Consider the following 23,647-nt stretch of genomic DNA (forward strand, 5'->3'; position numbering starts at 1 on the left):
AGTGTGACTTATGCCGCATGTACACACGTGAACGTCTAAAGGAGACAACTGATCCCACCAGCCAATTCAAATGCCTTTCAATAATCAGTTTGCAGGGAAGGCCACCACAGACTAAAACTATCCATCGAACCATCTAGTGAGTATGACTATTAAATCCCTTATTCACTTAGAATTTAATAAAGAGTTTTATGCCCTTTTATAAGTTAAGGGCAGATATTGTGTCAGATATACATGAGGTCTGTCCAGAAAAAGTCCAGCCATTGTTAATATAATGAGAACAGTTTGCACGACATCAATGTAACCTGGCGGCCAAGGAGAGTGGACTGGAATGTGGGTGTGTGAACAATGACGACTTCACTGTACTAGTCAGGTGGGGTGGCAGATAGCACTGAGTGAGCATGGGTACTTATCCCATTCAAAATGACTGAGCAAGTCAAGCAAGGAATCTGCATCGAATTTTGCATTAAGCTAGAACATTCCTCCTTGGAAACTATTTAGATGACTCAAAAGGCTGCAGCTATGGGCAACTGGTGACTGGCAGCTTCAACATGACAATACACCCACTCATGCATCACATCTTGTATAGAGTTTTTTCGCAAAACATCATATCACCCAGGTGACTCAGTCCCCCTACAGCCCAGATTTGGTGCCCTGTGACTTCCAGCTCTTCCAAACACTAAAATCATCCTGTCATATTTTTCTGAATCTCATGTTGATGACTATTATACCTTCTAAACAGATCATATGCAAGATGTTCAAAACGATTTCATTTTAACAATTTTTTATTATTTTTAATTATTTTATTATTGTTCACATACAGCTGTATTTTCTCCCCACCCCCTCCAAGCCCACATATTTTAACAATTTTTTAAACATACTTTAGAATCACCTTTCAAAATAATGTCCAATTTTATCCTCTGATATTATATGTCCCTTTTTTCTTTACATCAAAGCACTTAAAACACCAGGACTTTAATCACTGACATTTCCAGAACCAGCGGCACACCCATTGTGGCTTTGCTGCACAGAGAAGGCCCCCGTGTCTAACCAACAAGAAAGATACCTCCAGTATCCGCTCGTCATCAATTTCATTGAAGACTGTGCCATTTATCTGATTTGGCTTCAGGGCAACCCAGTTAAAAACTGGCATTCTGAATTTCGTCTTGATTGGCTTCTTAATCTTCACAGCTGCAGTAGTCAGAAAGAAGAAAATTAAGATTTCACCAAGACCCCGTGATCCTTAAGAATCGTCATTCAACAGCCCCTGCAGATGACACCTGAACACTGGAGGAAGGAGGCAAGGGGTGCCCGAGTGCTTTAAAAGACCTGACCTCTGGCCAGGCGATCCGAGGTCATCGTTTGAGTGACTGACACAACACTGTGTTAAAGGCGTCTAAGAGGCAGGGGCTGATTTTTTTTCAATGCAGCAACTGTTGTGTTATAGTCTCACAATATTAGGACAATGCTTAGGACAAAAATTATTACTGTTACTAGACAGCAGAGAGGGCAAATACTCTGTGTGACTCAGTTTGATACTGGTGAACAAGACTCCAATTTTGACATCCTAAATTCTTGGTTCTAGAACACACATATCTGCAAACAAATTTTAAAAGATGATTGGAGACTGCAGACAGTGGCTCTCTACACCACCAGGAATGGAACATCAAGAATGCTGACTCTCAGCCAGAGCAGTGCATTCCTGGGGATGAGTTCGATCATGGGGATTATATTGGCTGCTGAGTTATTTCAAACAGATGAAGGGCCATGCATGGCCCCGAAGAGAAAATGTTTACGACAGAAGGGGATACTTGGAAATCAGGATTTGCATTGCTTTTTGCGATGGCCACAGTCCCTTGCCCCCATGAAGAGCCAGTTCCCCTCAGGGGTCAGCTGTGTGTATGAGGAGGAGGCATGGATGAGCTCACTGAAAACATCTCAGTGGCGGGGGGCTGTCTTTGAGAGGCCAAGGGGTCAGTGCCAACTCCTCTTACTTAGGGGAAATGAGCTAAAAAAGGCAATCTATTAAAAATTCCATTAGTTAATTGCATATCATAAAGAAGGCTTCCCAAACCACTTACAGTTATATATATTCTCCCCCTCAAACCCATCCTGGGATGTCCGCCTGCCATCTGGGGGCTTTGCTGTTGGCCGTCATTAGCAAGGAAGAACGGGACTTCCATGCAGAACGACGACAGCGACAGAAACACAAAACACAGAACGCGCCTGGGCTTTTACCTGGCTGCCTGCCTCAGTGGCAGGTCACTGGAAAGGGGAGGCAGACAGCCCCTCTCCTTCCTCCAGAGTTACAAAGGCCACACAGTAAACGGCAGGAATGTCATCTGATAAATCGACACAAAAGCATGCAGCGACACAGAAACACAGCTTTGCCGAGCCGGGCCTTTCCACTACCACAGGTGACACCTGAGTCCCCACCGCCCAACAGTGTCGGGTTCCTTGCTGCACTTCATCTCTGCCGACACTGCCCAGGAAATCCCATGTCCTTCATGGGATGCAGGATCCGACCCTCCTCTTGGCGGGGACCTCAGTGATGTTGAGGGGAAGGGGGCAGGGGCCGTGCGGGCATGTCTCCACAGTCTGAGGCGAGGGGTCGGTGACATTTGGCTCCACCAGTCCTCCTCGGGCACTGCAGGCCTCAGGACACTCACTGAAGTCATTCCTTGGGCAGCACCCTACCTTTTTTTTAGCAAGATTAGGAATAAGCCTGAAATCAGAACACAGGCAAAAAAGTTCTTTTCCCAGAAGGTTGTCCTGGCTCTGGGGAATGGATGAGGGTGGGAGGAGTCAGAGGAGGAGGAGCTTGTGGGTGACCTTGACCTACAGTGTTCAGGCTAAGGGAGACCAGTGGGAGGGAAATGGAAAAAACGGCACCCAGTAGCTTTTCCTTGTTCTGTGGAGCTTTCTTTTTTCCCTCAGAATAAATCCAAAATCCTTCTAGAGCTGAGGCCTTAGATCCAACTGTGAAGATTAAACATAAAAGGAAGAAAAAAAGTAGCCCTTTTCTCAGAGGGGCGGGAATGTGGCACGTGATACAAGATGTCTGCTTAAAGGGCCACAATCTCTTCTACAGGTCCAACTAAAAAGTGCGGGCAAACCTGGAACAGCCGCCAGTCAACACCAAGCCTGCCAGCAAACACAAAGCCAAATGCAATGGGTCAGTGAGAGATGGAGTGGAAGACGTCAAGGCACAGTGTGACCGACAGGAGCACAAGGCAAATACGCAACACACTCAGTGAGGAGCAACCTACAGAAAAGCTTGATTGGCCCATCTTTTGTGGAAGCAGCAAGAACAAAGGAAATACAAAAAGAATTAGATACGGTTAGAGGCAAGTGGCTCAGCATTGACACACTCTTCGCGCAGAGTTTCATGCTTCTTGGACGCATTTCACGAGGCAGTGCAGAGCCAAAAATTCATTTCCCTTTGGGCCTTCCTTGAACACTCATTTGTTTTGTTTTTTAAAATAATCCTTTTTAGAAGAGGGGGGAATGATTTCATTACGGTGGTCCCAAACAGCCATATTCAACAGTGCTAAGTACTCCTTAAGATATGAACAACTCTTTAATGAAAAATAATCAGCCGGAGTCCACCTTCTCATGGTGAAGGTCAGGGCACATTCTGCCAGAGGCAGCGAGGTACAGGCTGCCCAGCGTTCTATCGCAGATCAACTAACCGGGAAATGGGAGCCGGGTCCATCTAGCACGGATTTGAGGACGTGAGCCACATACTTCAAATGCACATTTCACAGCACTAATATTTCCTCTATGAAATGCAAAAAAAAAAAAAACAGACCTCAACGAGGTAAAAACCTAGGAGGCCTCTTCCTGGCCTCAGTTTGACAACCAAGAACACACTTGCTCACTGCCTGTTGAAGGGACAGGTATCCTTTTGCCTACAGATCCAGGGACCTAGTGATGTCACAGGTTTCTGGCCTCCAGGGAGCCCTGGCATATCATCTCAGCTCTGCCTCTGCTGGGACAGCCTGACTCTGTCTGGCATCTTGGTTCCACAGAGAGAGCGAGCGAGAGCGAGCTACTGAACATACTGGCAAGACGTCCCACAACATGGGCTAGAACCACTGAGCATTAACGGCCAAGGTAAGGATGAGTCATGAAAAGAGATTAATTAGAAGCCTCGTAGAAATGGTCCAATGTCAAGCTACCAACATTCATAAGGGGTCTTATAATCCTTACATCTTGTAAAACAGAACATCCTGTAATTACTTAAAGGGCACTTCCAGCACTAAAGAGGAGTTTCTTCAGTCCCACTTACAGTTCTCTGAACTGCACAGGACACAAAGGGGACAAGTTTCGATCATACAAACTCTAAAGGGGGCAGTGGGTAGAGAGTCCGCAGAACAGAGTTCCACACCACAAAACTGAGGGAAGCAATGGGACTGATAAATTGTTAAAATTAAGCAGCAAAAGAATTAACCAGGGAGGACAAGACTCTCTCAGAAGGGGCCTGGACCTACGCCTGTCAGCCTGGTGGCTCTGCCGCTCCGCCACGGCAGGCCCGAGTGCCACGCGAGAGCTCAGCTGAGTGTGCGTGGGGGCTGCAGCACAGGAGAGGCTGCCAGAGAGAAAGGGCGCAGGGCCCCGGGGGAGACCCCACGGCAGCCACCTCCCGTGGCACGCGGCTTAGGGCCCAAGCCTGATCCGTGAGCCTGGTGCACGTGACGGTGACGGGTTTTCACATTCAGTCACTGAGAACAGTCTGTTGATGGGACAGTTCCTGGGACTGGTTAAGAGGTTTATTTGCTTGTTTACACTCCAAAGGCCAATGGTCCCATGATGATGCACTTTCAATTTCTGCCCTTCAGAAACAATGAAAGTTCTAGAAAAAAGTGGCAGATGGGAGACCCCGCAAGGCTAAAACAAGTCATTGGTTTACTGGGAACATTACTCTGAACAGTCACCCCATGTGTAACTGACAGTTTTACGGAAGTTGGGGCAGAAGTAAACACCATGGGTTTGATGAGAGACGAGTCTGCTGAGAGTGGCCTTGTGGTGCGCAAAGGGCTGCAGTGGCCAGGATGAATCACACCCGCCAGAGGCTGGGAAGGCTGTGATGGGACACTCCACGGGTCGGAGACGCGGAAACCTTTACAGCTAAGACTGTCGGGGCAACGGGCTCTGAGAAGGCCCACAGCCTTGGAAACGGTGAGTGTTAGAAGGACGGCTCTTCAGCAGAAGAGACCTCTCCAGGGACTGCAGTGGATGAGGAAGCAGGACTGTCCAATGTCCTGGGGACAGCACAGCACAGCTCAGAGCAATTCCAAATGCCAGGAGAATTCTCCATGGCCAGGAAAATGGCTTGCAGTGTTTTAGAGAAGAGTGAGCATTCGTTTCTGTGAGTCGAAAATAAGAACTTGTATTTCAAGGCATTAGAGCAATTTTATTCTTCTTGCCCACACCCACCCTGTCTTACTTCTGCTACGGTAAGGGTGCTGCATTTTGTCCTGGTTAAGCAGGAAGACAACATGTATAATATGTAAGCATTTCCAGGTGTGGAGATACTGCTGATGGCAACACTTTGCCTTGAAGTTTAATTGTACTACAGTGAATTCTGATGTCCACAAATGCTCAGAAGAAATGTCTGCAAGCCCACGGGTGGCACTTACACAAAAAGGCACTTTCTCCCCTTTTAGGTGACAGTGCAAATACCTGCAAGGTAAAACGAGCTGCAAGCACCAGAGTCACTTTGTGTCAAGAGTTTTGACTACGACAGAGGTCCAGAAGTGTTTGCTGAACCCGTGAAAAAGCACCAATTTCTGAGAGGGAATGTGTCCCTCTTCCCGTCTTTAGATGGTGCTAAGACAGTGAGAGATCAGAACTTCCTGCTGGGGAGACAGTGACCAATCTACTCAGACAGAAATGTCTTCTGTGCACAACAACTTCCCCTGTGTATTAGCAAGATGGTTCTTATATTAAGAGGAGATACATGTAATTTCAAGAGACTTGGACTTCAAAAGAATGGCTTTAACCCTCCGGAGGTAAAACAAATGAATATTTATTACACGGATACCTGAGTCTTACTTCTGTGTTCTTACCTGCTAATCCTGAGTTGAAAACCACCGTGGGTGACGATGTCCCAGGCAGCGGCGGTGCAGAAGGAGGGAGGGGTGGTGGTAAAGGAGGAGCTGGCACAGTCTCAGCCGCAGGCCCCGGGAGAGGTGGAGGCAGGGGAGGGGGTGGAGGAGGCGGGGGAGGGGGAGGGGGAGGAGGCGGGGGTGGCATAGGTGGTGTTACCAGGCCATTTTGCACTAGTAAAAGAAAAGAGACGAATTGACTTTGAAACTAAGAGAACGGTTTTTCCTGCAATGCGTCATGTGCACACAAAGCATCAGAAAACAAAACCCTGCAAAGGACAAAGAACTGTTTCAAAGACTACAATTTGTCAAAGTGGAATATCCTGCAACACATGTGAAGTAAAGACTTATAACCTCAATCTCAAAATGTAGAAAGTTCTTAAAGTCCGTTAAGTAAAAGATCATGCCAACAACAACAAAGGACAAAAATGACAGTGGGTCACACAAAAATAAATACAAATACCCCAGTACTCCCTCGGCTCTCCCGCCAAGGCTTCTTACCTGCTTCAGGTGCGTCTGACAACGGAGGTAGTGGGGAGGGAGGCGGGGGCAAGGGTCCTGAGGAGGCGGCCCCCGTTACTGGTCCCACAAAGTTACCCACTGCCCCTTCTGACCCCATGGGCAACGTGCCAGAAGCCATGACGGGCAGTATGGCGATGTCCCCATCCCCTTTCTTCTGAATTTTAATGGTCCCTTGTTTCTCCAGTTCATGAATCTTTTTTTCCAGGGTAGACTGTCTTTGAATAGCTTCTTCTTTTTCTTTGACCATTTTCCTTAACGTGTGAACCTGGGTATTCGCATCCTTGTAGATTTCCTGCAAAAGAGTCCATGGTCAAGAGTTTGTTTTCGCAGGACATGCATGCCTCTTACCATCAGACTGGCAAACTAAGGATAAAGAAAATAACCAAAAAAAAAAAAAGAATATAAAAAGGATACTCATATATTGGAATTCTATGGAACTCAGCCAGAACCTACCAAGTTCCACTCATTATCATTTGTTCCCTGGTAATGCGTGCAATGGATGTTAGCAACTGCTGTTGTTACTGTGGTTCTTCCCATCAACAAAGGCAGCGAACTTGGTCTTCCCCGCAGGGGGAGAGAAACAAGGCAGAGATGACCCAAAAATAGTTTTATAGCTGACTTTGAGCATCCTGGGGATATTCTGGTGGTGTGCATGTTTTCCTTTCACTAATTTTAAAATTCATTTTAACTCCCAGACACATATCAGCTAACAGTAGACAAAAAGGGCCCTAAATCCGACTTGGATAGATGTCAGAATGGGTTTAAAAATCTGCAAAGCATGGAATAATCCAGTGCGGAGTAGCCAGGGGCCGACTGCTCCTGAATGGACTTCTCTGGCCTTCACAATGTTCCCTTGACCAAGCTCAGGACAGCAATTGTTGCAACATTTTCCCTTTGGTAATGCAGTTAACAACACAGGCCAGAGCTCCCCTCCACCAAGTACTTATTTCTGTCTAGGTTTTTAGCAGAAAACAAAGAAGTTACAATTTTCAATTCAAAGGCCGTCCTGGTTCCTTTTATAAGGGGCCCACAGAGGTTCCAGTGAAAGGATTTTTATGGAACTTACTTGCTGGGCCTTGGACATGGGATCTCTCACCACAAACCTCCAGCAGGCAGGGAAACATTCTTCACACCCTGTCTATTATTAATAATCTGAGATGCTGGACTTGAATTGAGTCCATATGCTATAGCTTTGCCTCGATGGTGTGCCAGAAAATAAATTTCCTAGAGTTAACTGTAGGGCATGTCAGAATATCAAGCAACACACGCAGACATGATAACCATCGCATAAAATGTGCCATTTCATTAACGGTGGCATAAAGGCAAGCCATTTGCCTGAAAGCCTTCCAGGCATTTTAGTGATTTTATGTTCTGTACAATTCTAAACACACAGACAGGACTCCATAAATACCTGGTGCGTAAGGTAAAACAATACTAATGCCAAAAAAAAAAAAAATAGCTGCGATTATCTGATAATAAAAATGGACTGGTTTTGCTTTGTCTTTTTTCTTTCTTTTCTTTCTTTTGGTGAATGCCATTAGGTCTCGCCTGCATTGTGATTTCACCATTTCCATGGCAACCACCAAAATCTGGTTTCAAGTAGAAGCAAAGCAAACAAAGAAATCTAAGTTCTATTAAAAATAAATAAGTGGCATGAATTAAATCTGTGCTGTGCTTTTATTTCCAACGAAATGGGTGATCCACATAATCAACTCCGACTTGTCCAGATGGGAAAATATTGTTGCTCCCCAAATCTGTGATAAGAACATAGTGAACCCCGAGCATTTGATTGCACGCACATGTGTACTCAGACCATAACTATGTGTACTGCTCTTTGGAGTATCACCTCTGAAATGGTTCCAATAAACGCGCTACATCAATGCATTCCTCTGACATGAATGCACTACTAGACTGAAGCTGGAGCGTACTCCTCGTAATGCCCATCTGGCTGGCTGTCATCATCGTACTCACTCGAACGACATCCAGCTCCTTGTTCCTCTGCATGAGCTGCTTTTCCAGTTCCACGATCTTGGACATTGCTTCATTTTCTGTGTCTTGCAGTTTTTCTGACAACTGTAAAGTTTTCAAAGGGAAGTTGGGTCACAACACAGGCTCATTCTGATCAGGTTCTCCGTCCTCAGAAAGCAGAACTCAAAGACCGTAAGGGCCCACCGGAGTTCTGCAGGTGCTCCACAGTCGTTTTCCAGAAATGTTAGTACTTGTAACATGGTTCTGGACACATATGTGTTCCTAGAGTGAATTCATTTATATGTGATCCTTACTAAAACCCATACAGCTATTCCTTAGAATTTCCACATACACAGTATGTCTCTCTCCATTTCAGCTGGGGCTGGAGAACAATGGGTGAGGGAGGAGGAAGTCCACCTTTCCTTCCCTAAGAAGGGCTATTAGGCAAAAGTCTTTGAAAACTGTTGATCCAGAAAACTTGGCTCTGTTATCATAGGTAACCAACTGAAAAAGAAATACTACTGTTTGTTTTGATCTAAACTACCCAGATAACAGAAGTCATTTCGGAGGGGCAGTTCAAGTGAACAGGTGGCCACTACGAAAGTGAGTTACAGAAGGGTGGTCACCCAAGGCCAGCTGAGGCTTCAAGCAGAGGACAGGATGAGCCATATGCTGAAGAATTACTTTTCACAAAAGGCTCTAGAACTGAGCGGCTTCTGATTTCTTACGCCCCGCTGAAAATGATCACAAGTGAAAAAAATCAGGGAGGTGGGGGAGGAAAGAGTAGAGATTTACATTCATCAGATTCAGAAAATAACACAAATCCTCTAAGGGAAGAAACACCAAACCTGTGAATGCTCTTCCCAAGCACCTGTCACCTGGGTGTAGGCCTCACAGTAGCATTTCAAAGGGAAGAATTTGGGCAACGTGGCTTAACCACAAGCCACGGAGATGCCCATCGGCAGTTTCATGGGAAAAGGTGAAGGATAGTAAATGCACGTAATACTAGCAACCAAGAAAACATGGAGGAAAACAAATTTTCAAAGGGGAAAATAATATCCCTCCCCAAAAGAGACAATTCATTTCACAATAAGGGCACTGTCATTCAAGATCCATTAAAAGACTCTGGACCTCACGAGGCTTGGGTTTTTAAGCAGTACCATTTTTTTTGTTTGTGCTTGCAACATTACAGTATTAGCTGAATGGATGAACAAATGAATAACCTCAAAAGGCCTTTGGACTCATTTTCAACTGGGTCTGTGGCAAGAAAACCCCCTCAAGGGAAAACAAGCCCCTTCCCTGACACAGAGCGAACATTATACTCAGAGGACACTCTGCTTGAAAGAGGAGGATACATGGGAAAGCTCGCTGATTCCTTTGGAAATACTTCTTATTGAAATGAATGTATGTAGAACTGGTGGAGAAGCCACCAGGCTGGAATGTGAAGAAGACATGTGTCCAGAAGCCACCAGACCCCCTGTCCATGGGCTTGTGTGGACACCTTTGGTAGAAGGTGTCTCATTTAGGAGATACCTAGTTGCCTCAGACCAGATCCACTTATTTGAGTCACATTTCCCTCTGGGTAATGCCAATCATGTAACTCTCCCGTGCTGATAACAAAGCTGGCAGGGGAATCTGGGTTTGGCAGACACTGGGCAGGTGAGCGAAGGCAAGGCAGTGGGTTCCACTTAGTGTGCAGTAGCACACCAGTCTTCTTTGCAAGACCCCAGCATGGCTTCTGCTCCCCCTCTATCCCAAGTCCCAGCTCAGCCCCACACTCTGGACCCTTTCATTTCCTGCCACAAGAACTGATACTCATTCTGCTTTGCACCCAAGTTGAAACACAAACATTTTTTCCCTTTTCTAAGATGTAGTTACATGAGAGATGTTTTCTTCCAGCTCTTCCACCCTTTCCAAGGCTGCATTCTTGGTTTCAGCATCCTCCAGCAGAGCTCCCACATCGAATACATTGTCCAGGTAAGCCTGAATCTGCACCTGCAGCTTGTCACTCTCAGTGTGTTTCAGCTTCTAAAAATCAAAGTGCCAGAGAATGTGGTGTTAGCATATCTGGGAAAACATCAACAGAACACAATTACCCAACAGCCTACATATTTTCATTTGTTCCAAATAGTCTAGCCTTTCCCAAGGGAGGGTTTGACACATCATCCTCCTGAAGAGTTAGGGAGTAACCATCTAAGAGGGCACCATCAGACTACTTTATGGCAAACACCATCTCTCAAATATGCACGTTTCCTCCCTAATCCTTCCTATGCATATATTCCCAAAGTGCCCACTTATTTTCCAACCTAAAACATTCTGATACAGGTGAAATTAGGAAAACAAATTAAAAGCAGCTTTGACAGGGAACAACAGTCACAAGTGACATAAAACTTGAGGGGTATCTGTGTAGAAGAGATTGGAGTGGGTGGTCACTTGCCTGGACAGTGATGTTGGTTCTAGATGGGGGAAGGGTTAGGTGGGAGGCAAGGGAGGCACTGACAGAGTATATTAGCCTTGGGGATTATTTGAGCACAAATTGCTAGAACCCACCACCCCCCCACACAATTACTTCCCTAAGACACTGCCCCAACACGAGGCACTCAGGGTTCCCCAAAGCAGAGATCAGGAAGCTTCCCCCCGACTGTGTGCATCCCAGAGCCAGGCCAGGCATTCCAAAGGAAGTCAACTAACTCTAAGGTGAAATTAGAGGTCAAATAAACCAGTGAGCCTTCCTTAGACATAACCTAAATATAGCTTTCCCTGAGGAGCATGTAAGTGGCTAGAGTAATATCTGGCACACACATGAGGCCAATAAACCTTTACTGAACAAAAAAAAAGTTGGAGGAGTTCTGGCCAAGATGGAGGAAGAGGTAGAAACCCTTCACCTCCTCACACAGCCAAAAGGAGGATAACAACCAATCTAAAATCAATAAACCAAAATGGCCAGAAAATCAAACTGCATGGAACTCCGACAACCAAGGAATTAAAGAAAAATCAACCAGAACGACCAGACTGCTAAGGAAGACTGCACTGGCCAACTCAGAAAAACCACTCAAGGAGGCTGAGGGGCGGGGCTGACTGTGGAAATCAGCAGAGCTCAGCAGAGCTGCAAGAGAGGAACTGACTTAAGGGGAAAACTGAGACTCAGAGCTGACTGTGAACTAAGGCAGGGGTTGTTGCAATGGGAGATACTCCAGTCGACACGAAAGTCTGTTGGAAAGTGAGCTAGAGAAGAGCACAAGAGCAGCACTAGTCCCTCTCTGGCCCCTCCCCCCCAGGCAGTGCAGCAAAGAGGGTTGCCCTGCTGGGTGAATACCTAAGGCCCCGCGCCCCCTTACAACCTATCAGCTGCACCAAGACAAAGAAATATGGACCAAAGGAAAGCACATAGCAAAAGCTCAGAAAGAGAACTAAATGATGAGGAGAGAGCCAACCTATCTGACGGAGAATTTAAAGCCCTGGCAATCAAAATGCTCACAGAACTGGTTGAGCTTGGTCAAAAAATGAAGAACAAATGAAAGATACCCAAAATGAAATAAAGTAAAATATTCAAGGAACCGACAGTGACAGGAAGGAAACCAGGATTCAAAGCAACGATTTGGAACAAAAGGAAAAACTAAACATCTAACTGGATCAGAATGAAGAAACAAGAATCCAAAAAAATGAAGAGAGGATGAGGATTCTCTGGGACAACCTGAAACGTTCCAATATCCGAATTACAGGGGTGCCAGGAGAAGAACAGCGGCAAGAAATTGAAAACTTATTTGAACAAATAATGAAGGAGAACTTCCCCAATCTGGCCAAGGAAATAGACTTTTAGGAAGTCCAGGAAGCCCAGAGAGTCCCAAAGAAGTTGGACCCAAAGAGGAACACACCAAAGCACATCAGCATTAAGTTACCTAAGATTAAAGACAAAGAGAAAATCCTAAAAGCAGCAAGAGATAAGGAGACAGTTACCTACCAAGGAGTTCCCATAAGGCTATCAGCTGATTTCTCAAAAGAGACCTTACAGGCAAGAAGGGGCTGGAAAGAAGTATTTAAAGTCATGAAAAACAAGGAACTACACCCAAGATTACCCTATCCAGCAAAGCTTTCATTTAGAATGGAAGGGCAGATAAAGCGCTTCTCAGATAAGGTCAAGTTTAAAGCAGTTCATCATCACCAAGCCCTTATTACATGAAACGTTAAAGGGACTTATCTTAGAAATTGAAGAAGATAAGAAATATGAATAAAATGACAAAAACAACTATCAACAAATGAACCTAAAAAAAAGAAAAACAATGAAAACAAAAACTAAGTAAACAACAAGAACAGGGGCAGAATCAGAGAAATGGACATCACACAGAGCAATTTCAGTGGGGAGGAGGAAGGGAGGGGTGGGGGAAAGGTACAGGGAAGCAGCAGCATAATTAGTAGGCATAAAACAGATGGGGACAGATAAAAAGTATTATAGGAAACAGAGGACTCAAAGAATTTATATGTACAACTCATGGACAGGAACTAAGGCGGGAGGATGCTGGAGGGTTGGGGGGCAGGGTGGAAGGGAAAAAAGATGGGAAAACTGTAATAGTGTAATCAATAAAAAATACTTAAAAAATAAAAAAACCCTTCGAGGAACAAACCAATGGCTCCTTAACAAAGCCGGGCTTTTTTTGTTTGTTTTCTTTGTTTTAATCCTCACCTGAGGACATTTTTTTATTGCTTTTTAGAGAGAGAGAAAGAGGGGAAGAAAGAGAAACATCCTTGGTTGCCTCCTGTATGCGCCCAGGATGGGAACGAACCCTCAACCTAGATATGTGCCCTGACCTGGAATCAAACCTGCAACCTTTTGCTTTGCAGAACAATGCTCCAACCAGCCCAGGCACACTGGCCAGAAAAACAAGGCTGATTTTGTAAACTAATGAAGCATGTGTGTGTATGTATGTATGTATGTGTATATATATATATATATATATATATATATTACATGCTTATATTATTATTCCTCTAACGACTTCTATTTTTCAGGTTCCAGAACCAACATGACCAGGAAGTTAAAGAAATAGAGTTTCTCCTAGGTCTAATCTACAACTGAGTCTGAAGACAGTGTGCTCCATTTAGTTTATGAGTAAGAAATGAAAAAGGTTTCTGAATAAGGGCAAAGTCTAGAAAAGAAAACGGAGTTTAGAAGGACTTTTCATAGGACTCACAGTGAACAACAGGCGCCAGTATGTTACTCCTGGTGCCTGGAGCCTGGAACGAGCTCTGCGTGGCCATCCCAAAGCTGACCCCAGAACACCCTTAGGGAGCTACACACCCAAATTCTGCTCAAATACTGCTACTCTCAGAGCATGTGGGGAAAGAAGATAGAAAAATGCCTTTCAGTACAACACCCTGTCAAAGATACTAGCGAGCCTTTCTTTAAATGGGAAAACAAGTCAAACAATTCTTTAATGGAAGTCCATCATGCCTCTCCCTGAGCAGTCTTTAGACAGTGTTAAGCCACTCTATCCAAGAGCAGCCTAGCTGGTCTGAGAAGGAGGGCCACAAGCTCCAAAGCAACCAATTCTGCGATTCTATCTAACAATAAACCAAGCGTACAGATGTGTGATTCCCTGGCCTCACCCCTAAGAAAAACAGGCAGCTGAACTCGACATGTTCAAGGGAAGTACTTCTGTCTTCTTCATAACTAGAAACAGCCTTGAAATTGAGCTCAACAATTCCTGCCCTATCACTAGTGATCTTCCAAGTTCAAACGAACCATTCTTATAGAGAATGGAAACACCTAACTGCCACAGAGTGAAAGGAAAGGGGTACATCTTGTGCATGCAGAGCTACTCAAATCCATTCAGCATTTTCACAACAACTGTCTGTGTCTAAGCTGAAGAACGTCAGTGAACTGGCTGAGCATTTCTGCAAGGGACCAAGAGAAAGAAAAACTTTAACCTCCTTTTCCCAAGAACTAAAAGTAGAACTCCTAAAGCCACAAACATTTTAAGGAGAATTTAACAACTACACAAGAAAGTCTCTAGTGTTCACTTCCTCGTTTTGGTTTCTTTTTGCGCTAAGCAATCATTCCTAAGCCTACAGCAGCCTGGGTTTGGCTTTCCCTGCCCAATCAGGCTCCCCAGAGTAACCAAGAATGCGAATTGCCCAACAGCCGAATGAAGAGAGCATTGAGACTTGACCCAGACAAAGCTCCAAAGCAGAGGAAAGCTGCGGTAAGGCTACAAGAGGTTATCTGACTCAAGCGCTAAAACATAGCCAGCAGAGGACAGCTAAGGACCCAGAGGTCTGCAAGCATCCAGCCTCTCCAGCAGACTGCATCACTCGACTGGCTCCTGTAACTAGCAGCACGCTAAGTTGATGGCGTAGAGCTTTGTGTGTTCCTTATTTACTATGGAAGAGTATTTTTGAGAACAGACAATAAATCAGGTCTTATATGACAGCCAAAGCTTTCAACTTATACTTACATCCAAGTATTCATCCAGGCCTAACTTGGTAAATTCATACTGGAGGTGAACTCTGAAATTCATATCTTCTACTGAATGGACTACGATATTAATAAACTGCATAGAGGCCACCTGAAATGAAATCGCCAACAGGTTAGACGTGCTCCAGACTTGTTTGCTCAATTTAATCATAATAAATGCTTTCAATCGCAAAAATCTAAGCTCATTTACGAGTATCCCTTTCCTTCATTTCGTTGGGTCTTTAAAAATATTTTATATATATATATATATATATATATATATATTTAAAATTCAAAAGTCATATAGAGACCATGATTAGATACCACTTCATGTCCATCAGGATGGCTATAATGAAAAAGAAAGATAGTAAGTGTTGATAAGGTTATGGAGAAGCTGAAAGGCTCATCCGTTGCTGGTGGGGAGATGAAACAGTGCGGCCACTGTGAAAAGTCCGACGGTTCCGCAGCAGCCCAGCAAGCTCATTCTTGGGTGTACATACCCAAGAGAAATGGAAATACACAGCCACAAAAAACGTTTACACAAATGTTCAAAGCACCATTATTCGAAATAACCAAAAGGGGGGGGAGATAATGTTCATCAACTGATAGATTAGAAAACGGAAGTATTACGCTGTGGAGTATTATGTGACAATAAAAAGAAATGAAGCCCTGATATGTGCCACAACATGGATGAACTTGAACACATTATAAGTGAAAAAGTCACAAAAAAATGACGTACATAAGTCTATTCACATGAAATGTCCAGAAGTGGCAAATCTACCGGGACAGAAAATAGGTTAGCAGTTGCCTGGAACTAGGCGTGGGAAGAACTGGGGAGTGACTGCTAATGGGTATAAGGATTCTCTGGGGCAGGATGGTGTGATAAAATCTAAATTAGACTTCGATGAGGACTGAACAGCCCTACAGACACACTAAAAATATGTTGATTCATATAGTTTAGATGGGTAAACTGGATAGTATGTGAATTATATCTCAGTAGAGCCACTAAAATTCTTATAGGTATACAGAATAAACATTATAGGTAATAGTACCTATAATAGATTATAATATAATAGATAGTACAAATGTATGGTAGAAAATATAAAGGTCATTACAAAACATTCAAATCTCCTATGACCGCAGGTGATTTTATTATAATCACTTCTAAAATCTCACCATGGGCCCCACCACACCAACAGGTTCATTTCAGGATCTCAGACCCACCTTTCCATTTTTATTATTTTTTATTGATTAATTTTAGAGAGAGAAGAAGGGAATGAGAAACATCGATTTATTGTTCTGCTTCTGTAGGCATTCACTGGTTGCTTCTTGCACATGCCTTGATTGGAGATGGAACCTACAACCTTGGCGTATCGGGACAACGCTCTAACCAAGTGAGATACCTAGCCAGGGCCTGTCTTTCCATTTTAAATAATCAACTTGTTTCCATTTCACAGAAACCTTGGAATTACTGCTTTCTACCCACAACTAGATCAGTGGCCCACAGAGAAAAGCAGTTCCTACTTTGGGAAAATAGTGCAGAGTTCGACAGATCTATTTTGCTTGTAATAGGAATTCTATTTATTGCCAAGTTTTAATAAACAGTCAATTTATTTATTGTGAAAATATCTCACTAATGCTTTTTCTCTATGGTTAAATGGAGCCTACTGCAAGGAGGTGAAATGACTATGGTACCAGATTCAAGTTCACTCTGAAAATCACCTCACTCTCCCCCATTTCTATTTCTCCTTTATCTTTCTAAAATTATTTTTATCACATTAGAATCTTCCTTGAGTACACTATACACTGGATATCCCTGGAAAATGGGTTAATCCTCTAGGTGACAAGGAGACGCTATGGCAATTTACTAAAAAGTTACTGTAGGTGCTATGGTTAAATAAGCCAAAAAAGATTTGGTCTTTTTTTTGTTTTCTTTTGTCCACCAAAAAATACATAAAAAGATTTTGTGCTGTGTTAGAGGAATTCATATTTTATAAGGAATAAGTTGTTTGGGAGGTTACGCACCTCAATTGCAGTTTAGGAAAAGCCTTCTTTTCTGGAAGTAAAATATGGTAGGATTTTGGACCTTTCCACTCGTCTTCTGAGAGCAAGTCTAAATGATCTGTTGAGTGTTACGATATGCCTGACATGAGAATCAAGCAACAGTACTCATGTGCGGCGGCCTCTAGATAAGGCTCCTCGGTGCATGTCTGTATGAATAAATGTGCTCATAGCAAATACGCTCTTGTTTGTAAACACTGCGGGTTTTTTAAAGGACCTGTAATTATAATTTTAGCAGAAACTCAAGTGAGAGATCCTGCCTGCATGAAAAATGAGGGAGGTGGCCATGCGTAACACAGTGGGGAATGGCATGCGACGAATTGGGAGGTGTATCTTCAGACTAAGGAAGAGGGGCCATGTGGCTCCAGCTGCTGATATTCTGCAAGAATGGGGGCCTATGGCGTATGAAAATTTTTAAGCTTAAGAAAACCAGAAATCCCTACTTTTATGCACAACTTCCAAGTTCTTTTGTAGAAGGACATCACTGGTGAATTAACTGACAAGCCCACAGGTTGGCTTCAGCCTGGGAGCCTCCAGTCTGCAACCCCAGCTTAAAGCAACAAGTTTCCCTTATGCAGCCAAGAACAGAAACTAGTAATGTGAGCCAGGGCATAACGTCTTCACATACTTATCATCAGTGCAAACAGTCATAAACACTCCCCTCCCCCCCAAAAAAAAATCCTAACTGCAAGAATTAAAAAGTCAGTGTAAAGTATTCCTTGTTTCACATTCGTTTTTTACCTTTTAAAAAGCATACATACAAATGCTTTATTGAACAGAACATCTTCTGTATGAAAAATTTCATCTTTCTCAGTGATTCTGGAAATGGCTGAGGGCTATGCTGCCTATTAAATTTGTAGATCCATAAAAAATAAATAAATTTGAGGATCCAGAAAATAATATTTTACATAAAAAGGTTAGAAATCTGCAAAGCTATGTTTCATATTTTAGTTACCGAAGCAACTCAAGCAATTCAAGTGACAACTCTGGCTGGCATCCTAAGCCCAGGTTTTGGAAGGGTGGACAGTGCACGACCTGACTGGGGTGATCCGGGAGAGCGAACCCCGGTAAGGATCTCCGGGGTGCAGAGGCTCTGTGCACATCCTGGATGAGGTCAGAGGAAGCCTTCCAACTTGGGTGCACTCGAGGGTACTCTGTCCCAGGGAGTTCTCTATAGTAGATTCCACCTTCAGTCCAGGATTAAGCTTAGGTAGATGAAATCAGAAGTGCTCACACTCCTTTTGCTGTTCGTTTGCGAAGATGACAGTCCTGCAGCTGAAGCCCATGTGGTTGCCTGTGATTTACCCTGTGAGGGGGTCTACAGTGTAAGTGTGCCTTCGTGGAACTACCAGAGCTGGGAAGAGATTGAGGGGGGAAAGAAGAACCACTGCTGTATGTTAATTTGAAGGAAGTATGCAGTCCATTCCATGAACAAAGCACTTCAGTCTTTTTGCAATTGTTGTCTGGAGAAGGCTACTGGCGGGTCGTGTAAAAGGCAAAGATGGTCAAGATTCTTACTTTCTGCCTACAGGAGTCTCATGCAGCACCACTGGCAGCCAACGTCAGTAAGTGCAGGCACATGCAGCACACGTTAACTCCCTTTTCCTAAGTGCATCACCTTGCCCTTGATGGGCTACAAATAATCAGTACTTGTGGCCTGTACTATAGTGTGCATAGAATGAATACAACTGGAAGTAAATGCCATACATAAGGGGAAAAGACAGATCAAGAGGGATAGTCTAGATTGCATCTATGGCATATTATGCTCGATTTCCTGTACCTTGTAACATATTCATACATATGCATGTATAATATCTAAAAATATCAGTGGATTTAGGAAAAATTGCTGAAATTGAGTTTGTTTTATTAAACGTGGTACTAAAATAGCTCACCATAAAATCTATGTTATTGTCTTCATTCCTGAAATGTTCCATCAACTTCTCAAAGCGCTGTTTTTCTCCACAAACCTGAAACACACATTTTCATCGTGGATGTGAAATTCCAAACATAAGCATTCCACAATTAGATGTCGAAATTTCAGCATTAATAATCATTTTCAGAATTATCTATTTTTTTCCTTCTCACTCACTATTTACTTTTGTTTCAATCTAGTTAACTCACAAATAGCATCATGAGCCAGGATCCGTGCTGATCCTTGGTTCCCTTCATGTGTTCTGTTGATGTTTTGAAACCCATATCAATTGTGTTCTTCTTTCATGGTTATCTTCGCATGGCCCACCAACTTTATTAACCTGCACTCAGAATCCCAGAATGCTGCTCGTGGTTAAAAAAAAAAAAATCACCAGAGTTTTTCCTTTTATAGAACTACTTTTTAACCAGACACGCTAAGAAATCTTACCAATTTTGTATTTAAATTCCTTGAAAAGCAGAATAAAATTTTGTTATCGTGTATAACCTAATGAAGTCATTGTAGTGCATAAGCGACAACACAGAAGGTTTGGGAATGCACGTGTCGGACGCCGCCCCAGACAGCCTGGCTCGGCAGGCCCGGGGGGCTGAGGCGGCACAGCTTGTGCACTCCGGTGCCCTGCAGAGGCTGAGCACCTCTGCAGGAGTTTTCAGGGACAACGCATTCTGTCCCTAGCCCTTCTAGAGAACATGCAGTAAATTCCTGGAAACAAAAGGTTTATTGAAGCACGTGAGTCGGTGCAAGATCAGCTTCCTAGACTATGACTTCAGCCACGTCTTGTGCCCAAAGTCACAAGTGTCCCTAGCTGGCAACAAGGGCCCAGTAGGTGAAAACTGCCCAGGCTTGGTAGAGAAAAAGTTAGACTTACTGAATTTTCTGTAAGAGAAACCTCAACAAAGAACTTGTTACCCAGGATGATGGTTTACTTCAGTCTGCTCTGGGAGGGTGGTAGCGGCAAGAGAAGGGAATAGAGATGGTCTTGAATCTGGCTGCCTGCTCTCCCGAGAAAGGCGCTGACTCTAATGTCTCGTTGGAGCGGCTGGGCACTCACTGAACTAGCCCAGGCAGCGCCCATCAGCGAAACAGTAACGACTACAATTCCTTCCAACTGGCAGGCAGAGCCCTTTAAATTCAAGAATGTCAGAAATCCAGAAAGTACCTTGGGTAATCTGGTGCCCTCAGTTTATGAAGGAGGCTGACACCCAGACACATCAAATATCTCCAGCCTGATGAAAATTCACACTGAGGCTGGCCCCAGGTCCCCAGCTGCAAGCCCAATGCTCCTTCTCCCACAGCCCAGAATGTTCAGATAAATACATTCCATTTGAGACAATAGTTAAAGCATTCCAAAATTACTTGAGATGCCAACAAAGATGAAAAGCATTATTAAAAGCCACAGTCATTGTATCATGTATGCAGTGAATGTCCACATGCCAGATTCTCCCAGGAACTTCTAAAAACAGCAGATTCCTGGGGTCTAAATCAAGACATACTGAGTGAGAACCTCCACAGACACAACTAGGAAACTGTGCTTTTAAAAAGTACAGACCAGCACTTTGGGAAGCAGTGGCTTATACAATATCAGACTAGCTCAGTGACTTTCAACTGATGTGCCCACAGTCAGGGGCACTGACCTCTTCCCCTTAGATTGTCAAATAAAAAAATGACAACAGACAACACAATAGCTGTCCTGTGTGAATTAATCACAATGACGCCTATTTGGTTGTTGTTGTTGTATCCGCAAAAATTATACTTTTGGGTGTGCCACAGAATTTTGTAATTTGTTTACATGTGTCATAAGATGAAAAAGGTTGAAAATTGCAGGACTAGCTGATTAAACCTTCATCCTTTTAAAAAAATCCTTATTCTAGGACATATTTATTGATTTGAGAGAGAGAGAAAGGGGGTGAGGAAAGAGAAACATTGAGTGGATTGGTTGCCTCCCATACATGCCCCAGCCAGAGACGGAACCCTCAGCCTAGGTGTGTGCCCCGATGGGGTCAAACCTGTGACCTTGTGGTGTACGGGATGACACTCCAACCAGCTGAGCTACCCTGCCCGGGCCCTCAGCCTTTTGACCACCAGTTGCAAACTGGAGAGCTGGATCATGAACTCTCCAATTCATTCAAGCTCAAATTTCACAACAAAAATGAAGAAACAGACTTTCTATAATTAGGTATCATAGGAAAGTATCAGGGATTGACCCACTGACCCTGCACAGCTACAGTGATGAATAAGCTAGTTCCCAAGTAATCAGGGATGGTGTCCGGGGCACCAGAGAAACAAAAATTACATGGGTAAGGGAAGCACAGGTGGGCAGCAACAAAACAAACTACTGGTGGCCTGTGAACAAAAAGAGATGGCATCAAACCCAGAACAAGCAACATTAGATTAACTTCATGCTGAGAAAAGATCCCCAAAATCATTGTACTACTGGTCTGGCAGTGAGGAGTGAAATAGACATTATTGAAGAATTTTAAATATATATACACATTTCTTTAGAAATTGTTCATTCTGTCAACAAATCCATGCTGAGAACATGTGTTATGAAACAGAAATATCTTTAACACCAAAAAATAGACATAAACGTCTTCCAATTTCCAGCTGCTGTGAACTTGGTGAAAAGAACCCAAATGCACGAGACAACATTTTGCCAACACAGATGCCAGGTTCGGGAAACTCTGAAAGAAGGGTCCAACTGCCCACTCTGCTCCCCCACTGCAGGAACTAGAAGAAGGGCCCTTCCCTCGGCTATATGAAATGTGAAAGGGACTTACCTAAGAAAAAGAAGATAAAAAAGATGAACAGTGAAAGGATAGCAAACTCACAGTTATTAACAACCACACCTAAAACGAAAGCAAACTAAGAGGACAGTTAAATCAGGAACAGAACCATAGAAATGAAGATCACATGGAGGGTTAGCAACAGGGGAGTGGGAGGAGGAGAAGGGGGGAGAAGGTACAGAAAATAAGTAGCATAGACAGTAGATAGAAAATAGATAGGGGGCAAGAATAGTGTGGGAAATATAGAATCTAAAGAACTTGAGACACATGGTCATAAACTAAAGGGGGGAATGGTGGGGGAGGGGATGTGCAGGGTGGAGGGAAATGAAGGGGGGAATTAGAACAACTGTAGTGGCATAATCAATAAAATATATTTTTAAAAAACATTTAAAAAAAAAAGCCCGTCCCAGAAAGGTTTAGGCAGACTGCTTGCTGCTCCGCTGCCGCCTCCACTAATGGATTCAGGGTGGGACCCCGGACACGGCTCCACAGGAACAGCATGGACCCACACGGCCCCCTCATTCCTGCTGAAGGAAAGGAAGCACACACACCAGATTCACATGTGTTTCCACACCACCTGAGCAATCACTAAACAAGTGTACACCAAATCCCACAAGAGATGGGAAGATACGTTTGGGGGAGGCTGGGAAGTCGTGTCCACATGAAAGGAAAGTGGTCACAGTGCACCCAGCTCACATCCAGACCACCCCACACACCAGGCTCACACAGGACCGTCCTGGCTGAAGGTGCTGCTTCCTTCCTCTGAAACTGGCCTCACTCTAGAAAACTGGTGAGGATGAAAGCAATGAGACTACTGATTCTCAGTTATTTCCAGAATCCACACACTGGGATGTTCTCAAGGCCTTTATCAAAATGGACATAAGAGCCAAAGTATATATCTGCACATCTATTTTATTGTATTTTATATGCTGCTGCATAGAACCTCCAACAAAGCCCAGACAAAATATGATCTGAAAACTTACAGGTTAAAACAAACAAACAAAACTATTGCACTATGGCAACTAAAACCTGTCACTTCTTGAATTTTATATTCACTGGTATTTCGCAATCCCCCACTAGATTTCCTGTATCAACACCAGATAGCCCCGGAGCAGGCGGGGCAGGCAGTGAACTTGGGAGACGTGGCACAGAAAGGCTGAGTGCAGCAGACAGAGGAGGAGCCCTTTTGTGTCCTGGGCCACTCGTCAGGAATCAGACTTCCACTCCAGTGGCCAGGGCTACCAGAAATTAAGTGAACCAGCAGAAAAATAAAAGCATATGCTCTGGAAAAGCAGATACGCTACTTTAAGCTCATGTTTACTACTATAAACTGAAGAGGCATCTTCTTTTATAAACCACTTACAGATAACACTCATGAAAAATTCACTGGCCCTCATTACCACTGGGTCAAGTAGAAACGCTCAGGCTGGGATCCTGCAGCGGACTTCAGGCAACCAACACAGCTGCCCCCCATGGGGTCCTACTACAGGTGGACTGCTCTGCCTTTAAGCTCTAACTCTGGCCGGGGTGAGGGGTAGTAAGGGCAGAAATGGGACTGTGTGAAGTATTCACAGGGGACCATAACACGGGGGCTGTAAGTCATGGCTCTGCCACTACCCCAGGGGTCCTGGGTAACGCGGGGAACCACCATGAGCTTCGGTTTCATATCCATTGATTCAAGAGCCTGAGAGCACATCCTCAGTCTTCATGGCCTGGTCTAGGAAGCCCTACGGGTTACAGAGAAACCCTTTGGAAACTCCAAGAATGGGGGCTTAGCAGGGAAAGGAAAAGTACAAATGCAAAAGGTTCTTGGGACTTCTATACT

General features: G+C 44.1%; 1 protein-coding gene across 5 annotated transcripts in view; it reads right to left on the reverse strand.

Moving 5' to 3' along the window:
- The window catches only part of FMNL2 (formin like 2), a 296,180-nt gene that overhangs the window by 19,955 nt on the left and 252,578 nt on the right, over positions 1–23,647 (reverse strand). For all 5 annotated transcript variants that reach the window (XM_053671653.1, XM_053671637.1, XM_053671647.1 and 2 more), the window contains 7 exons: positions 19,002–19,076; positions 15,050–15,160; positions 10,476–10,625; positions 8,601–8,702; positions 6,609–6,921; positions 6,069–6,281; positions 1,064–1,188 (listed from right to left, as the gene is read on the reverse strand). In XM_053671653.1, the coding sequence (XP_053527628.1) occupies positions 1,064–1,188; positions 6,069–6,281; positions 6,609–6,921; positions 8,601–8,702; positions 10,476–10,625; positions 15,050–15,160; positions 19,002–19,076 (1,089 nt within the window). The remainder of the gene's footprint in view (positions 1–1,063; positions 1,189–6,068; positions 6,282–6,608; positions 6,922–8,600; positions 8,703–10,475; positions 10,626–15,049; positions 15,161–19,001; positions 19,077–23,647) is intronic.

This window comes from Artibeus jamaicensis, unplaced genomic scaffold (assembly GCF_021234435.1).
Source record: "Artibeus jamaicensis isolate MK-2021 breed Jamaican fruit bat unplaced genomic scaffold, CSHL_Jam_final contig_1832, whole genome shotgun sequence".
Classification (NCBI taxonomy): domain Eukaryota; kingdom Metazoa; phylum Chordata; class Mammalia; order Chiroptera; family Phyllostomidae; genus Artibeus; species Artibeus jamaicensis.